At 42.2% G+C, this 14,554-nt stretch overlaps 2 protein-coding genes across 2 annotated transcripts; one reads left to right on the top strand and one right to left on the bottom strand.

Annotated features, from left to right (window-relative positions):
* The first annotated feature begins 6,423 nt into the window (after positions 1–6,423).
* Positions 6,424–8,111, top strand: LOC125506686 (F-box/FBD/LRR-repeat protein At1g13570-like). The gene is made up of 3 exons (XM_087523241.1): positions 6,424–7,389; positions 7,532–7,669; positions 7,779–8,111. Exons 1-3 carry the CDS (start codon positions 6,424–6,426, stop codon positions 8,109–8,111), a joined length of 1,437 nt encoding a protein of 478 aa, XP_087379367.1.
* A 1,927-nt stretch (positions 8,112–10,038) lies between these two features.
* LOC125555503 (uncharacterized) lies at positions 10,039–13,523 on the bottom strand. Its single transcript, XM_048718437.2, has 4 exons — positions 12,224–13,523; positions 12,037–12,085; positions 11,275–11,915; positions 10,039–10,849 (listed from the first exon to the last, which is right to left on the bottom strand). Exons 3-4 carry the CDS (start codon positions 11,802–11,804, stop codon positions 10,555–10,557), a joined length of 825 nt encoding a protein of 274 aa, XP_048574394.2. The 5' UTR covers positions 11,805–11,915; positions 12,037–12,085; positions 12,224–13,523; the 3' UTR covers positions 10,039–10,554.
* Positions 13,524–14,554: the final 1,031 nt, after the last annotated feature.

The raw sequence follows: 14,554 nt of genomic DNA, 5'->3' as shown, positions 1-14,554 counted from the left end.
TTGTTGCAAAGGGTTGCACTTCTGTGAATGAGGGCAAGGACACTCTAAACAACTTCATCGAGATGATGAAAGGCCTCTTGTCGCACCTTCGACCACCCAAGGGTTATATCGTCTTGTCAATGGGAAGAATATGAAGAGTGTCAAACAGTTGGTAAGTGCCACTGTGATGGACAAAACGACAAAATATTAGTCCCTAGAAAGTGTTCCCTTCTCCAATGTTCTTTATTTTGGGAGTAATCTGCATGTGGCTTTGTGGATTGTCTTGGTGTGGCTTGCCATGGGCGTGATCTTTGCTGACTATTTCAGCCGTTATATGGGCTTGGCCCTGGATGTGTTGGTTTTTGCTCTGTTTTTCGCCAATTAACCAGGCAAACTATCTTATTAATTAATGAAAAAACCAAACTTTTGCTTGTGTTAAAAAAATCCATGTGGACAGGGGGGCTATCCAAAACTTTGAACAAAGGAGCGTGAACTACGGCGTGTAGAGATGAACATGGAATCTTCCTGGTGCCTCGGCGACTTGCTATGATGGTTTAACATCACCTGCTATTCTCGAGGTAAGGGCCATCGGCAAGGCATTAGCTTTAGCCTCTGATGGGCATTGGTGCGGAAATCAGTTGCAATATATTTCAATGAGATTTGATTGTATGAAATAGAAACATTTAGATTGAAAACATGTGAAAAAAATAAAATACATATGACTTGTTATATTTGATTATGTGTATTAAAATATTTATTAAATATAAATAAAATAGAACTATTCTTTTCCATGCATGGTTGCATGTTGTGGTGGGTCTTTTCTCATGCATGGTTGCATGTTGTGATGGGTGTTTTCTCATGCATAGTTGCATGTTAAAACGAGTTTTATCCCATCCATAATTGTATGTGTGGCATGCTTGCGTGTTGAGATAAATATTTAGTGGGGATCATTCTCTAAGGTATATAGGATGTGCGATGAGTGAAAATGAGTAGGGATTGCATTAAGGTGATCAAGTGCCTTCATGAATGAAATACTATGGCAATATTTGGTTCTGTGATGAAGGAGATTCTTGTGAAAAGGGTTAGTGCTGAGATTTCGGGGGCCCATGAAGAAACTAAAATGATGGCCCCTAATAGCTATATATATATATCTATACCTAATAATAAAGAGGCTATTGCTTCTGGCGGTATGTCACCAAAATTGCTCCGAAAGTTACTAAATATTACTCACCAATGCTATCTATAAATGATAAAAAATGTTTCACAAAGAGGAATTCCCTGACTGGGCCAACCCATGCAGCAGGGACCTCCTATATTGTGCTCTGCGCGCTAAGAGAAGATGCAACGCGGCCATTTGGGCCGGCCCATGTCCGGCCGGCCAGTATTTTTAATTTCGTTTTTATATTTTATATTTTCTTTTTTGTTTTCGTTTTTTCTATTTTGAATCATATGGAACTTCCAAAAGTTCCAAAAATTTAAAACAAATGAGAAATTTGAAAAAACATAAAATGTTTGTCGCTTCAAAATATGTTTGCGATTTTGTAGAAAATCATTGCTTATTCAAAATTGTTTGAAATTTTGAAAACAAATGTTCGGGAAATCAGAAAATGTTCATAATTTTTTAAAACATACGTGTATTAATAAATGTTAATGAAATTGAACAAAATGTCAATGAATGGATAAATATCCTAAAGGCTCAAAAACTAATCGTGACTTACAAAATAGTATATTCATTCATAAAATGTTCGCTGATTCAAAAAAATGATCATGCATTTCAAAAAATGTTCACTAATTTTTTAAAGGTTCATGAATTTCAAAAATTATTCCAGCAATTTACAAAAAAATATTTGTCGATTCTAGAAATGTACACCGATTCCAGGAAATTGTATAAAAAAATGTTCACATTTGTCGGTTGCAAATAGTATAAAATTTTCATGAATTGAAAAATGTTACTTATTTTAGAAAATGTTCGAAAATTTATAAAAGCATTTTCACGAATTTGAAAATTGTGCACAATTTTAAATATGTGCACGAGTTTTAAAAAAATGTTCATGATTTAAAAAAATTTGAGAGTGATAGTTTACCTCGGTGATGTAGTAAAATGTGGTCATGGCCATTAGAGATTATGATTAATTTTTTCTCCCTTTGCAGCGCACATGCCATTTTGCTAGTAAATATTAAATTTACTAATCAGTATATTCTTATATAAATTTGTTACCTATAAACCATATATTCATATCCAAAATCAATAAATATAGAAATTGGTAGAACACTATCTCATCAATATTTGCCATGTAGTTCTTGTATGTTGTTAGAAAAAAAGAATGGTTCTTTAATCACTATATTGTAAATGTCGCAACCATTAAAACACACTGTAATATATACCTATTAATAAAAGGACAAATGTTTCCACCGGTCCGTCAGTAGAATTGCCTCTAAAGTTGCCATGAATTACACCCAATGTCACCATTAAGTGAACAAGACACTACACCAGCCATCGACTTTAGTTCATATGGCACGACCTCGTATTGAATCACAAGCACGCAGGCACCCTATTGGCTAGAGACACGCTCTACCACCCAAATTAGCAAGCAACCGTCATATACCTCTCTCAACCAATTGACGTGGTCTCTCAACCAATTGACGTGGTAGACATGACCCCATGCATTTTCATTGATTTATACCCAATATATACCAATCAAAAGAGAATACCATGTAAACTTGGGCATGCATCGTGCCGGGCTTGGTAAAGCCCGACCTCAAAATGTCAAGCCCAAGCCTAGCCCGGCCTGGCCTGAAACACATGAACAGTGCCTTTTTTATTAAAATAATGATTTTTGGGATATTTAAGAATATATTATACCTATATTTTTCATAAAATAATGATTTATGCCTTGTTCGGGCTTATTTTCGGGCTTTTGGGCCGGGCTTCAGGCAGAAAAGCTGAGTCCTAGCCCAGCCCGGATGTTGGGCTTTTGGGTCGGGCGGTGTGGGCTAGGCTGTCCATCCCTGGGTCTAATACCATGCATGGGACGACTCACCACGTCACCCGAGTCAGGTTTGGCGGGCTATAGTTGAAGGTCGAGATGTGCTAAGGCAAGGAATCATCCGCCGAATAGGCAATGGTGAATCTACCAACATCTGGACAGATACGTGGCTATCGAGGAATGAGATGTTACGCCCGTACGGCTCCCGTGTGGCCAATCCACCAACCTGGGTGGCCGAGCTATTGACAACACCAACGCCACCTGGGATGTAGATCGTGTCAACCAGGTTTTCATGCCAATGGATACAAAGATTATATTGGGTATTCCTCTCTGTACACGCAACACGGAGGACTTCTGGAGCTGGAATTTTGAGGGAAACGGTATTTTCTCGGTCAAGTCAGCATATCGTATGTTAGTGGAAACTAGAAGGCGGCGGGAGGCTTGGTTGGAAAACACTGCGGGCTCATCAACGACAATAGTAGAAGAAGAAACGTGGAAAACGTTATGGAGCACAAAGGTATCGGGGAAAGTGAATTATCCAAGAGATTAGAATTAGAGCTTCTTCTTTCGTCTGTAATTTTATGTTTGAGGGTCGTGCGGCTAATAGAGACGCACATAAACTTGCCAAGTTTTCACTTTCGTTAGGGCCAGGGCGTCACGTTTGGTTAGGCCAACCCCAGGTTCCGACTTGTATCCCACGCGTTGTGGACTTTGGTGATGAATAAATTGGTTTTCACCCCTCAAAAACATTTGCAGAGAAGGGAACTGACAATAAACGACACAGGTGTGGACTTACGGCTCGTGAGACACGGAGAGATGCTACTGAGGCCTAGGGTCAGACTTGTAGTACAACAAGAAGCCACAAGCTTTGTTGAGTGTCGTTGGCCGAGGGGCAGAGGCATGGCACTGCACAGCCATGTCATGTTCAGGCGGCAGGTTGAGGTATATAGAGGGATTACGGAAAAAGATCTACGAGCATTTAAATCCGAGCGATTCCAGGGATCAATCAAAGCGGCAAAACATTGTTGCTGATTGACCGTGCGTGATCATTGATCATCGAGCAGGCCTGGAGAGTCCAGCGTATGTTTAGTTTTTTTAGGCAGAGCGTATGCTAAGTTGTGAGGCCTATGTCTCATCCGTATCGATTCCTATTAGGAATCGCCTACGACCGAGCAAATCGGGCCGACCCATTAGTGCAATCGCCCGTGGGTAGCTGTAGGTTCGCTCTCTCCGCTCCGTTTTTTCTTTGTTATTTTTATTTTTCATTTTCTTTTGTTTTTTCATTCATTTTCTTTGATTTTTTTCCTTCATTATATTTTTTCTCACTGGTTTTTTCTTTCTTTGTTTTAGCTTTTGTTTTATTTTGTTTCTTTCTTGTTTTTTTTGTATTGTTTGGTTTTTTAGCTTCTTTCTCAGTTTTAATTGGTCTTCTTTTTAAACACATGTCTACCTTTTCTCATTACACAATGTACCTTTTTAGCGCACATGTGAAACATTTATTTTGATACAGTTTGGGCATTTTTCAAATAATACATGGTGTACATTATTTAAAAATACATGTTTTGAACACTTATTTGAATACACGGTAATATTTTCCAAATACACATTGTATATTTTATTAATGATAATAAGCATTTAATCAAACTACGTGGAGTTTTCTAAATTTTAGAAATATTTTTAGAAAATCCACGGATATTTTTATTGGACACACGTGAATATTTTTTTTAAATGTCACCTACATTTTCCTAATGTGAATAAGCATTTTTTTTAACCTATGGGAACATATTTTTACATTGGATAAACATTTTTTATATGTCACGAACATTTTTCTGAGTCTTTGGAATTTTTCTTTAAAGTGTCACATACATTTTTAATGTATGTAATATTTTTACATTGGATAAACATTTTTTATATGTCACGAACATTTTTCCGAGTCTTTGGAATTTTTCTTTGAAGTGTCACGTACATTTTTAATGTATGTAATATTTTTACATTATGCAAATAATTTATTATTACATTATATACACATATTGTTTTTGAATTAGCATATATTTTTTAAAGAAAGAATATTCCAGCTATTTTTTTCTTTTGAGAATTAATATTAGGGTCCCAGAAAAGGACATCCTTCCGCTGCAAGCCCGACCCATGTGCCACCACGCAGAAGCTTTTACTACTACCACTAAAATGTTCTACAATTGTACTAAAAAAATTTCTCAAAAAAAAACATATGTACTAAAATATAAGACATTTTTATAGTCCGAACTGTAAAAACGTGTTACATTTTGGTACGGACGGAATTGTGATCTAAGATAATATTCCCTAAAAAAAGGTAATCTAAGATAATCCACCGTGCTCAGAGCAAGAAAATGGTTGCCGAAGTCGTCCCTCTTCTTGATCTACCGTGCTCAGAGTACAGTACGTGTGTAGTGGTAGTGTTTTTTTCGAAAGTACACCAATAGCGTACCATATGTTTATAGAAGGGAGCAAAGACATTTACAAAAAGTGACACCCAAATGCGAACATTCAGGTATCCACACACCCACTCCAACACCAAACATAGAAAAAACTAGGCTATTCTCACGAAACATTGTAAACCTCCTACACCTCCCACCACAAGTTTCCACTCTGCCAACTCATCTAGGATCCACCTCGCTGCTTCCCTAGGTCGCATTTGTTGGTTAACTCTGTTAAAAACCCTTGCGTTTCGTTGCTTCCACAAAGTCCAGATGGTCCCAATAAACAAAGTATCGAAACCCCTCTTCTCCGCCTTCTGGAAGCTGACCCTGACTCTCATCCACTAGTGAAAGGTGGGTTCCCCTGCCTCCTGATCTCCGATGTTGATATGAAGTGTGTCCCAAAGTGTGCACCAGACCTCCTTGGCATACGTACAGCTGGGTAGGATGTGATCAGTGTCATCCTGATCCTGCAGGCAGAAAAAGCACGGGGAAGGCTCGTCCTGCAGGCCATGTCGCGCTCTCCGATCCGAAGTCCAAATCCTGTACTGCATGGCCAGCCACGCGAAAATCTTACACTTCAAAGGCGCCCAGCTCCTCCAAATGCCACTAGCCAAAGGTGGTCGTGGGGCAAATAGGCACCCGTGGTGGAGCAAGACCAAGCAAAACTGTCAGGCACATCCGGGTTCCTAGCCACCGAGGCCACCGCCTGACATAAATGCATGCACTGGAGTTGAGCCATGAAAGAGGCCTCGGGTTGACAGTCCAGAACCCATCTACCATCCGTCAAGCCCTCCTGCACCGTTCTGGACTTAATAGTTCTTCCACGCCGAGCAGTTAAGTGGAAATTAACTGCTTGAGTGCGGCGGCAAAGCCTTTTGAATTCCTGAACCACCGCCAGTGTGCACTCCGTGTTTATATACGGTTGCTCTGCCTAATCAAAGCCTTCTCCTTCACCGCTCTCACTGATGCGATCTTCCACACCACCAAAGAGACGCTAGAGGATGGAGGCCGGCGGTCCTAGTAGGAAGAAGCGGAAACCAGCAGCCGGGGTCGAGACCGCCGACGAGGCCCCGGCGCCGGCGGAGACGGAAGCGCCCGATCCCGGAGTGGGCGAAGAGGATGATGGACTCGTCGACCGCATCAGCAGCCTCCCCGACGGCGTCCTCGGCGACATCATCTCCCTCCTCCCCACCGACGAAGGCGCCCGCACCCAGATCCTCGCCACCAAGTGGCGCCACCTCTGGCTCTCCGCCCCACTCAACCTCGACTGCACTCACCTGCTACACCGTTACCGTAATCATGCCGACCGTGCTGCTGGTGTCGTATCACGCATCCTTTCTTCCCACTCGGGTCCCGGTCGTCGCCTCCGCGTGGACAACCTACACCACTTCGACCTCGGAGCCGTCGATGACTGGCTCCGGTCCGGCGCTCTCGACAACCTACAGGAGCTCGAGCTTGGATACTATCCAACGGTGGCACTTCTGCCGTCCTTCACCTTCCGCTTCGCACCCACCCTGCGCGTTGCCACCCTCAAAATGTGCAACCTCCCCGACGGTATCATCCAAGGGCTTCACTTTCCCCTGCTCAAGCAGCTCGGGCTTCATTATGTCAGCATTTCGGAGTGCTCGCTGCACAGCTTGATTGCCAGTTGCCGGGCTCTCGAGTGCTTGCTTATATTACACAGCACTGGCTTCGGCTGCCTTCGGATCAACTCCCTTACCCTTAGGAGCATTGGTGTTGATAATAACAATAGTGATTACCGAATTCCTGTCCATTTCAAGGAACTCATCATCGAGAATGCCCCTTGCCTTGAGAAGCTGCTCCATCTTCATGTCGGCGCTGGTTTGCATCTGTCTGTGGTTTCAGCGCCTCAACTGGAGACAATAGGCTACCTTTCTGATGGTTACTACCAGAAGGTCAATCAGGATTATCTCTGCAAATTCGAGTTTGGCTCCACAATTATTCAGGTATTACCATTTTGAGGCATTTCAATTTCAATTTGTTTGTTGAAAAATTATTTAATTATCACTTGATTTGCGAATGGGCTCCTGCAAAAGAACAAAAGACATTGTAAACTGGCTAATATGTTGCCTTTCATGCTTGCTAAAGGGATTGCGCGTTGATAAGCTGGCAATGGTCCGCACAGTCAAGACTTTAGCTGTCCAACTGAGAATACTAAGTTTGGATACGGTTATTCAGTTGATGGCATGTTTTCCATGCTTGGAGAAATTGTACATTCGAACTGCGGTGATGATTCTTCATTCATTGAATGTTCAAACACTTTTGATCTTCTTTCTCTTCTCAGATGATTGGTTTACTTATTTCTATATGTTATTTTTAGTTTCGTGTGCCAGAGCCAAAGCCAAGCAATATGTGGCGTCGCAAACACCGGGATCTGACCAGATGTCCTGATATCCGTCTGAAGACAATAGTGTTGGATTCCTATCGTGGCATCAAGTCTGAAGTTAACTTTGTGACATTCTTTGTATTGAATGCGAGAGTGCTAGAGCTGGTGAAGCTTGGGGGTTGCTCCGGCAATAAGGAATTCTTGGCAGAACAACGTAGGAAGCTTCAGCTGGACGAAAGGGCTTCAAAAGGGGCTCGGATTCATTTTACAACTCGTATTTGTGTCCGTTATATTCTGGATCATGTCCGTGATTTGGATGTAATTGATCCATTCTTACTGTAGTGTCAAAAATGCTTGCGACGTGTCTGTTTGCTCCAGCCTTGACTAGTTGTGGTGTTTGTAGTTTCTGTAGTACTATCCTGGAAACTTATTAAAGAACCTATCTGTGTTGTTTGGTTGATATACTATGTGAGAACTCTTGCCTATCAGCCTATCCAATTTAGTGTTTTGATTAGTTGTGTTTTTTGTAGTTTCTTAAGTTTATAAAATCCTGGAACCTTGTGACACCACATGAGCTACTCCCTCCGTTCCAAATTACTCGTCGCAGAAATGGATATATCTAGAACTAAAATACATCTAGATACATCCATATCTGCGACAAATAATTCGGAACAGAGGGAGTATTTATGATGTACTTACTACTTACCGCCTTACCGAAGTACTGGTCCTACTTCTCTTCAAGGGGCTTCACTTCCAGAGGCAGATTTGGAGGAGGTTTGCACAAGGCTAGTGGCAGTTGGTGAAGTGATTGAAAGGGTCATTCTTTGGATCTAAGATTATTCGATCATTGCTGAAAGCTAAGCCTAGGTACCAGTTGCGCATTGTGTCAGCAGATTCAGCAGAAGTAGTATCTGTAGCTGCCAGTTCTTGGCAATAGTCATAGGAAAAACCAGTGGAAAAAAAAGTTACCCTTCAATCTAGCTTTGACAAGACTGTTAGAACTTAGAACTCCCGCTTATTATAACCCTACCTTTGGCAAGCGTCCATTTCTATGGACGAATTATTTGGAACAAGTAAAAGAATTATTTACGAGGACATAATGCTGAAATGAAAGAACAAAACACAAAACTGGACATGACTTAGTACAAGATTCAGTACAAAGTACTATTTCTACAAGATTCAGTACATAGTATTTAATATAAATGGTTTGGGCCGGCTAATGCCTGCTGTAGTTCACCTAAAAATACTTTGTAACTGTGAACAAATTTATATAGAAAAGCTAGCAATGTCTACAATACAAGTCAATATCATTATATCCATCACTAAATATATTTTCATACTATATTTATTTATATTAAAATGTTGATATTTTTTATAAATTTGATCACAATTTACAAGGTTTAACTTAAGGAAAAACTGTCATTCACTATGTTTAACAATAGAGAGAGTACACCTATTCTCCTCAATCTACAAAAACTTCCGTTCACCGGTATGGCTGTTCTTTTTCCATCTGAAGTCCATCTGCTGACCAAGGTGCATTGTCCAAGCTGCTATTTCCTCGGAGGCTTCCCGAGTGAATTTTGCCTGATGTGGGAATTTTGTTGGCGGCTCAGTGTGATGTGAGTGCTGGGCATGGAAAAAGTCATTCCAGAGATTTCCTGCTTTGTGGTACAAAAATGCTATGACAATGCAGTGTGGGCATCTCATGTTCTGGTCAATGTTTCTTTTGTGCCTACTGTTGTGTTTTGCTATGTGCCCAGGTTAATGGCATCTTTGTGTTCCCCAGCAATTATGTCCTGGTTGCTGAACTAAAAATTTCAGAACACTGAGAAATTTCAAATGCAAATGTAACAAGATGGCAAGATTTCACATTTCGGAGGCCCTGATGTTAGCAAGGCCACTAACCCTGATTGTGATATTCTATTTTAGTCTTATTATATTCCTACTTGCTAATCAATGAAGTGTTTTAGGTGCAGATTAGTATTGATTGGTCCAGCTTCCTTTTTCATTTTATCTTACTTGATTGTGAGATGTTAATTTTCTGTAGTTGCTGGTGACAACATGACATTCATAATTAGGTCCTTACATATCTTCATTTTATTTATATTAGAAAAATAAAAGCAATATGAAAAGATAGCACCTACACACCTTAATTTTATTTATATCACAGTAACAAAAACAATATAAAAATGTAACACCTACAATTAGTAAACTAAAAGCATCTACGCATCCTCACAATTACTATAACCAAATAGTATAAATTGCCTCCATGATAAAACAAATATCCCAATCAAAAACTACTCCCTCCAGTCCTTTTTAGTTCGCATATAAGATTTGCCTGAAGTCAAGCATCGTAAAGTTTGACCAACTTTATAGAAAAAAACATCAACATTCACAATGTGAAATCAATTCCGGTAGATACGTCATGACTTAATGTATTGTACAACTTTAGCATGGTAGATATTAATATTTTTTCATACAAATATGGTCAAACTTTGTGAAGTTTGACTTCAGACAATTTTTATATGCGAAGTAAAAAGGACCGGAGGGAGTACAAAATTAACATCTTCTCTACAAGTAGTGTATGTATCTAAGATAATCTACTGTACCCAGAGCAAGTAATTGGTTGCCAATGTCCCTCTCATCTCCAGTTCCTGATCTGATTTACAATTTCGGATTGCAAATCAGTATAAGGCCTTCTACTGATTTGAGCATCTATGAAATACTGAGTCATCTAGGGAAAGAACCAAGGTGATTCGGATTGAGATCACCTGTTGAATACTCCTTAGCAACAGAATGGACAGCAAGAACAGCAGGGAAACATTTTTGTCGCTGGCGGTGGCTCCACCGGTGCTGGAGCCGGTTCCGCTACCGGGGCTTCTTCAGGTTTAGGTGCTTCCATTACAGCTTTCGGTGATTCCATTGCGGCTTTCGGTGATTCCATTGCCGCTTTCGGTGATTCGTTCTTCTCATCATGCGGCTCTGGCTCTGGTGCATGACTCAGTTGCGCTGTGCTTTGTCGGGCAAGATCTGGTTGGGTGTCCTTCGAGCACCCACTGGCTTTCTCATCGCCTGCCAATCTGAAGACACTGTAAATCAGACCGCGATTTGGGAAAATGCGCCCAGAAGTCATTCACTGGGATTGGATATTTCACCAAGTGAAAGAAATATCATACACTTAACTCTTCTTGTGTCTGGGGGTACTCTAATTATTACCGTTAGCTTATTTAAGCAACAATGGGAGCTAACAAAATTCAAACATTTTAACTTTTTAAGACTAAAGTTCTTGATATGAGATCATTTTTTGCCTAAGTGAAAGATTGTGCAGAAAACAATTTTGTAATTAAGTTGTTCATTGAGATATCTACTTATATCTTCACAGGCAGTTAGCTATTTAAGGAGATAAAAAGAGTGTCATTGTACGGTGATAACTGAAAAGTCGAGAAAGAACTTCATACTGAAAAAAGTTAGCTAATAGAGGGTGCATGTTATAAAGAGGCCATACGTCAGATATGCAAAGTTGGTTGCGCTTCCTTCAGAACGATGAGATATGCTATCTATGTGATCCGCGTCTCCTCCCCCCTTCACAGTCGAGTTGTCTTCCCCGGTTGCCTTGGGTGACACTGCCCCCTTTATGGGGCTGGACCCTGGGCTCTGCTTCGACAACTGTTGCAATGGCGCCAAATGCTCGTTGGGGTTGCCCATCTCACCCGACTTGCCATACAAGACCTTATGGTCCTTGGAGAAGCTCGTGTTCCCGACGTTGATGCTGAAGAGAGCCTCGTTCGAAGTGACGCTCCAGTCGGTTTGCAATGTTGACGTCCTTGCGAAGACTGACGAGGGGATCCTTTTCGGGTCTGGGGATCCGTCGAGGTTTGGTCCGGCCAGGGAGAATTGGGTATTGAGGACCGGTCCCTCGATCTGGAAGAAATCATCGTCTTCGTCCAGGTGCTCCGATGAGGAGGAGGATGAGCCGGCCACTTTCTTCTCCTTAGCATCCTTGGGTGCAGGGTTGGCATTTGTATCAGTGCTCATCTGTGCACTATTGTCGTTCCGTGTTAATGTGCCATCATCTGGTGTCAAGATTCAAGTGGATTTGTCGAGGTCTTGCTGTGGTAACACTGCATGGGCATGTGTATGTAGTTCCTGATGAATGGAAAACAAATTCAAAACTTAGCCTCTAATTAAGACATAATTATTTGTGCTACCTCCGTACATATGTGAACAAAACTACAGACAGGAAAAGGTACCAGGAACAAGGCTTTACCACATTATTCAATCAGAGCATTTCATTATTTCCTTTCCCAGGTCAATTTCTGTACGAATCAAAGGACGGGTCTCAAATATCAATACTACTGCACATTTCACAAATAAAAAACAAAGCAGAAGAACGATGTGGAATGTATGGCAATACAGAAAGAACAATCAAAGAATTAATATAGTGACAGGCTTACCTCTTTCACCTTTGCAAACAAATGTCTTCTGTTCCTTCGATTGATTTTCTTGGGATGCGGGGCGTGGAAGATAACAACAGCAAAGAGAGGTCACTAAACTCAAGAAAGAATCGCCTCAGACAGAGACAGGGATGGGTGGAGGAGCAAATGGAACTGGCTAGGAGCAAGTGTGGGTGTAACAGTTGGTTTGTTTGCGGAATAACTTCACCCACTCATTCCCATTGCAGGACTTGACCACTCATCAAGTGTGAAGAAGAATGCCGGAGGATGGGCCAACATTACACTATAATTAGCCAATCAGTTCAGAGTTTCACGCTGATGCATGCAGACGTCTCGAGAATCTAAATTAAGCATGCATTGCAGTGCCGAGGATCTGATCCGACAAGACCGGAGAGTGGGGAAGGACGACAGGCAAGCCACACCACCTCCGCTTGTTCCGAATAAATCATGCAGCTCAACCCTCTCGCCACTGTCATCGGAGCACATAGCCGTGGCTCATTCTGCAGGATAACTGGCGTATCAGCTACTGACGAAGCAGGCATGCAGAGGCACATGCATGGTCATGGCGTCCCTTGAGGCCAGGTGTTCATGCCTACTTCAGCATTGGATCTTGTGGCTTTGTTCTTCCCTACCTGACCAACTTCATGATTTACCTCGCTCGCATACGAAGCAGGCTGACGTGATCTCATCGGACAGCACTCCCTGACACCCCATCTCTCCAAACAAGGTGCATGCCTCGCCGGTCTCCCCAGCCTGCGTCCTGTCCGGCGCAATCTCACTGAAGAACAGCCAAGAGTCCCGCAGCGACCCTGTTGACACATAGGAATGCAGGAGCGTGTTACGCATGATCATCTGCCGCACATACCCCAGGTTGACAAGCACTCCATCGGCGGGCAGCACGTGCTCGGCGGCCTGTGCCCTCGCGCACGCCTTTGAGCACGAACGGAAGCGTGAACATGTTGGGTAGGATTCCGCGCCGGAAGATGTCCCGGTGTAGACAGAGCGCCTCTTGGGGTCAACTGCTATTGGAGCACGCCCGGATAGGGCTTTTGTGCATGAACCTGTCCGGGTCAGGAATCTGTCGAACAGGTGACGGGCGCGGAAGAGTCAGCCGTGTCCAGCAGCACCTGAGAACGCGCAGTAGGAAGGGCAAGCTGGGAGGCGAGAGGGGCCAGGCCGGATGAGCCGTGGGCGAGGAGATGGGCGTGGAGCCGGTCGAGGTGCCGGATGGAGCGGCAATGGCGGAGGAGCTCAACGACATGGCGGGAGGCGAGCATCCAAAGCATTAGGCGCGCGGCGTCCGTCCATCAACTTCCCTCCAAATCATGAGCACTATGGGCCGTGTTCAACCAAAAGTGAGCCTTATGGACCGTAAACTAATAGATGGGCCGTAATTGCACGCTAGAACGTCTATGCCACTAAACATTTTCTGAGCTGTGAAGGGAAGCAAGAACAGTAGGTTCTGTTAAGGGGACCTCCTATGCGCCGCATTCTGCGGCGAATACGGAGCGCGACGCGCACAGGAGCCATGTCGCTGGGCCGGCCCACTAGGACACCGCCAATAATTAACAGTAGTAAAAATCGAAAGACTGAGCCGGCATATTATCTTGAAATTTACGAAGTCACTGTAGGCACCTCGCCGTCAACGGAAACATCTCCTCCCACTGAATGTGCATCGCCGAAAATCCTGAAATAAATCTAGGAATAAATGCGAGCACCAGGATTTGAACCCTGATGGGCTGGGGATACCATAGTCCCTTTAACCATCCAACCACAGATTGGTTCGCGATGCCGCCAGGATTCACGTGACGTCGCTCTGCTCCAGAGCGCTGAGTAAATGGCCACATGCGAAGAAAATTGCATCGCAAACTTAGTTAGCAACTTACCTTTGCAGGATATTCCCAGTTGGATGTTATTTTCTGTACATGTACAGTAGCATATATATTTTTGAAAATTTGAACACATCTTGAAAACACACGAAAGATTTTTTGACGAAATGTGAACAAAATTTGAAATTCCAAAATAGTCTTTGAAAAAACAGAACAAAATTTGGAATTTCAAACAGATTTTGACAAAAATAAGAACAGAGTTTGTGAAGGTGTTATTTTTACTTTCGAACAATTTTAAAAAATATTTGAGCACATTTTTTAATTTTTATTTTTTAACAAAAGGAATTAATTTTGAAATCCGAACGTATTTCAAAAGAATGAACAAAAATTGACGTTCCAAACATTTTAAGTCAAAAAAACAGAATGTTCTACGAAACACAAACTTTTTCCAAATTTCTGAACAATTTTTCTAAAAACTGTTTTTCAAAAGGACTGTGATAAC

The sequence above is a fragment of the Triticum urartu genome, chromosome 5A (assembly GCF_056163025.1).
Source record: "Triticum urartu cultivar PI428250 chromosome 5A, HENAU_Tu73, whole genome shotgun sequence".
Lineage (NCBI taxonomy): Eukaryota > Viridiplantae > Streptophyta > Magnoliopsida > Poales > Poaceae > Triticum > Triticum urartu.
This window is presented reverse-complemented; position numbering and strand designations above follow the sequence as displayed.

What these genes read in the sequence shown, in the direction of transcription:
- LOC125506686 (XM_087523241.1), top strand. Translation starts at nt 6,424, where the DNA reads ATGGAGGCCGGCGGTCCTAGTAGGAAGAAGCGGAAACCAGCAGCCGGG. An exon ending in TTGGCTCCACAATTATTCAG is followed by an intron (nt 7,390 to 7,531) that starts GTATTACCATTT and finishes TGCTTGCTAAAG; the next exon opens with GGATTGCGCGTTGATAAGCT. An exon ending in AATTGTACATTCGAACTGCG is followed by an intron (nt 7,670 to 7,778) that starts GTGATGATTCTT and finishes CGTGTGCCAGAG; the next exon opens with CCAAAGCCAAGCAATATGTG.
- LOC125555503 (XM_048718437.2), bottom strand. Translation starts at nt 11,804, where the DNA reads ATGAGCACTGATACAAATGCCAACCCTGCACCCAAGGATGCTAAGGAG. An exon ending in ACCAACTTTGCATATCTGAC is followed by an intron (nt 10,850 to 11,274) that starts GTATGGCCTCTT and finishes CAGTGTCTTCAG; the next exon opens with ATTGGCAGGCGATGAGAAAG.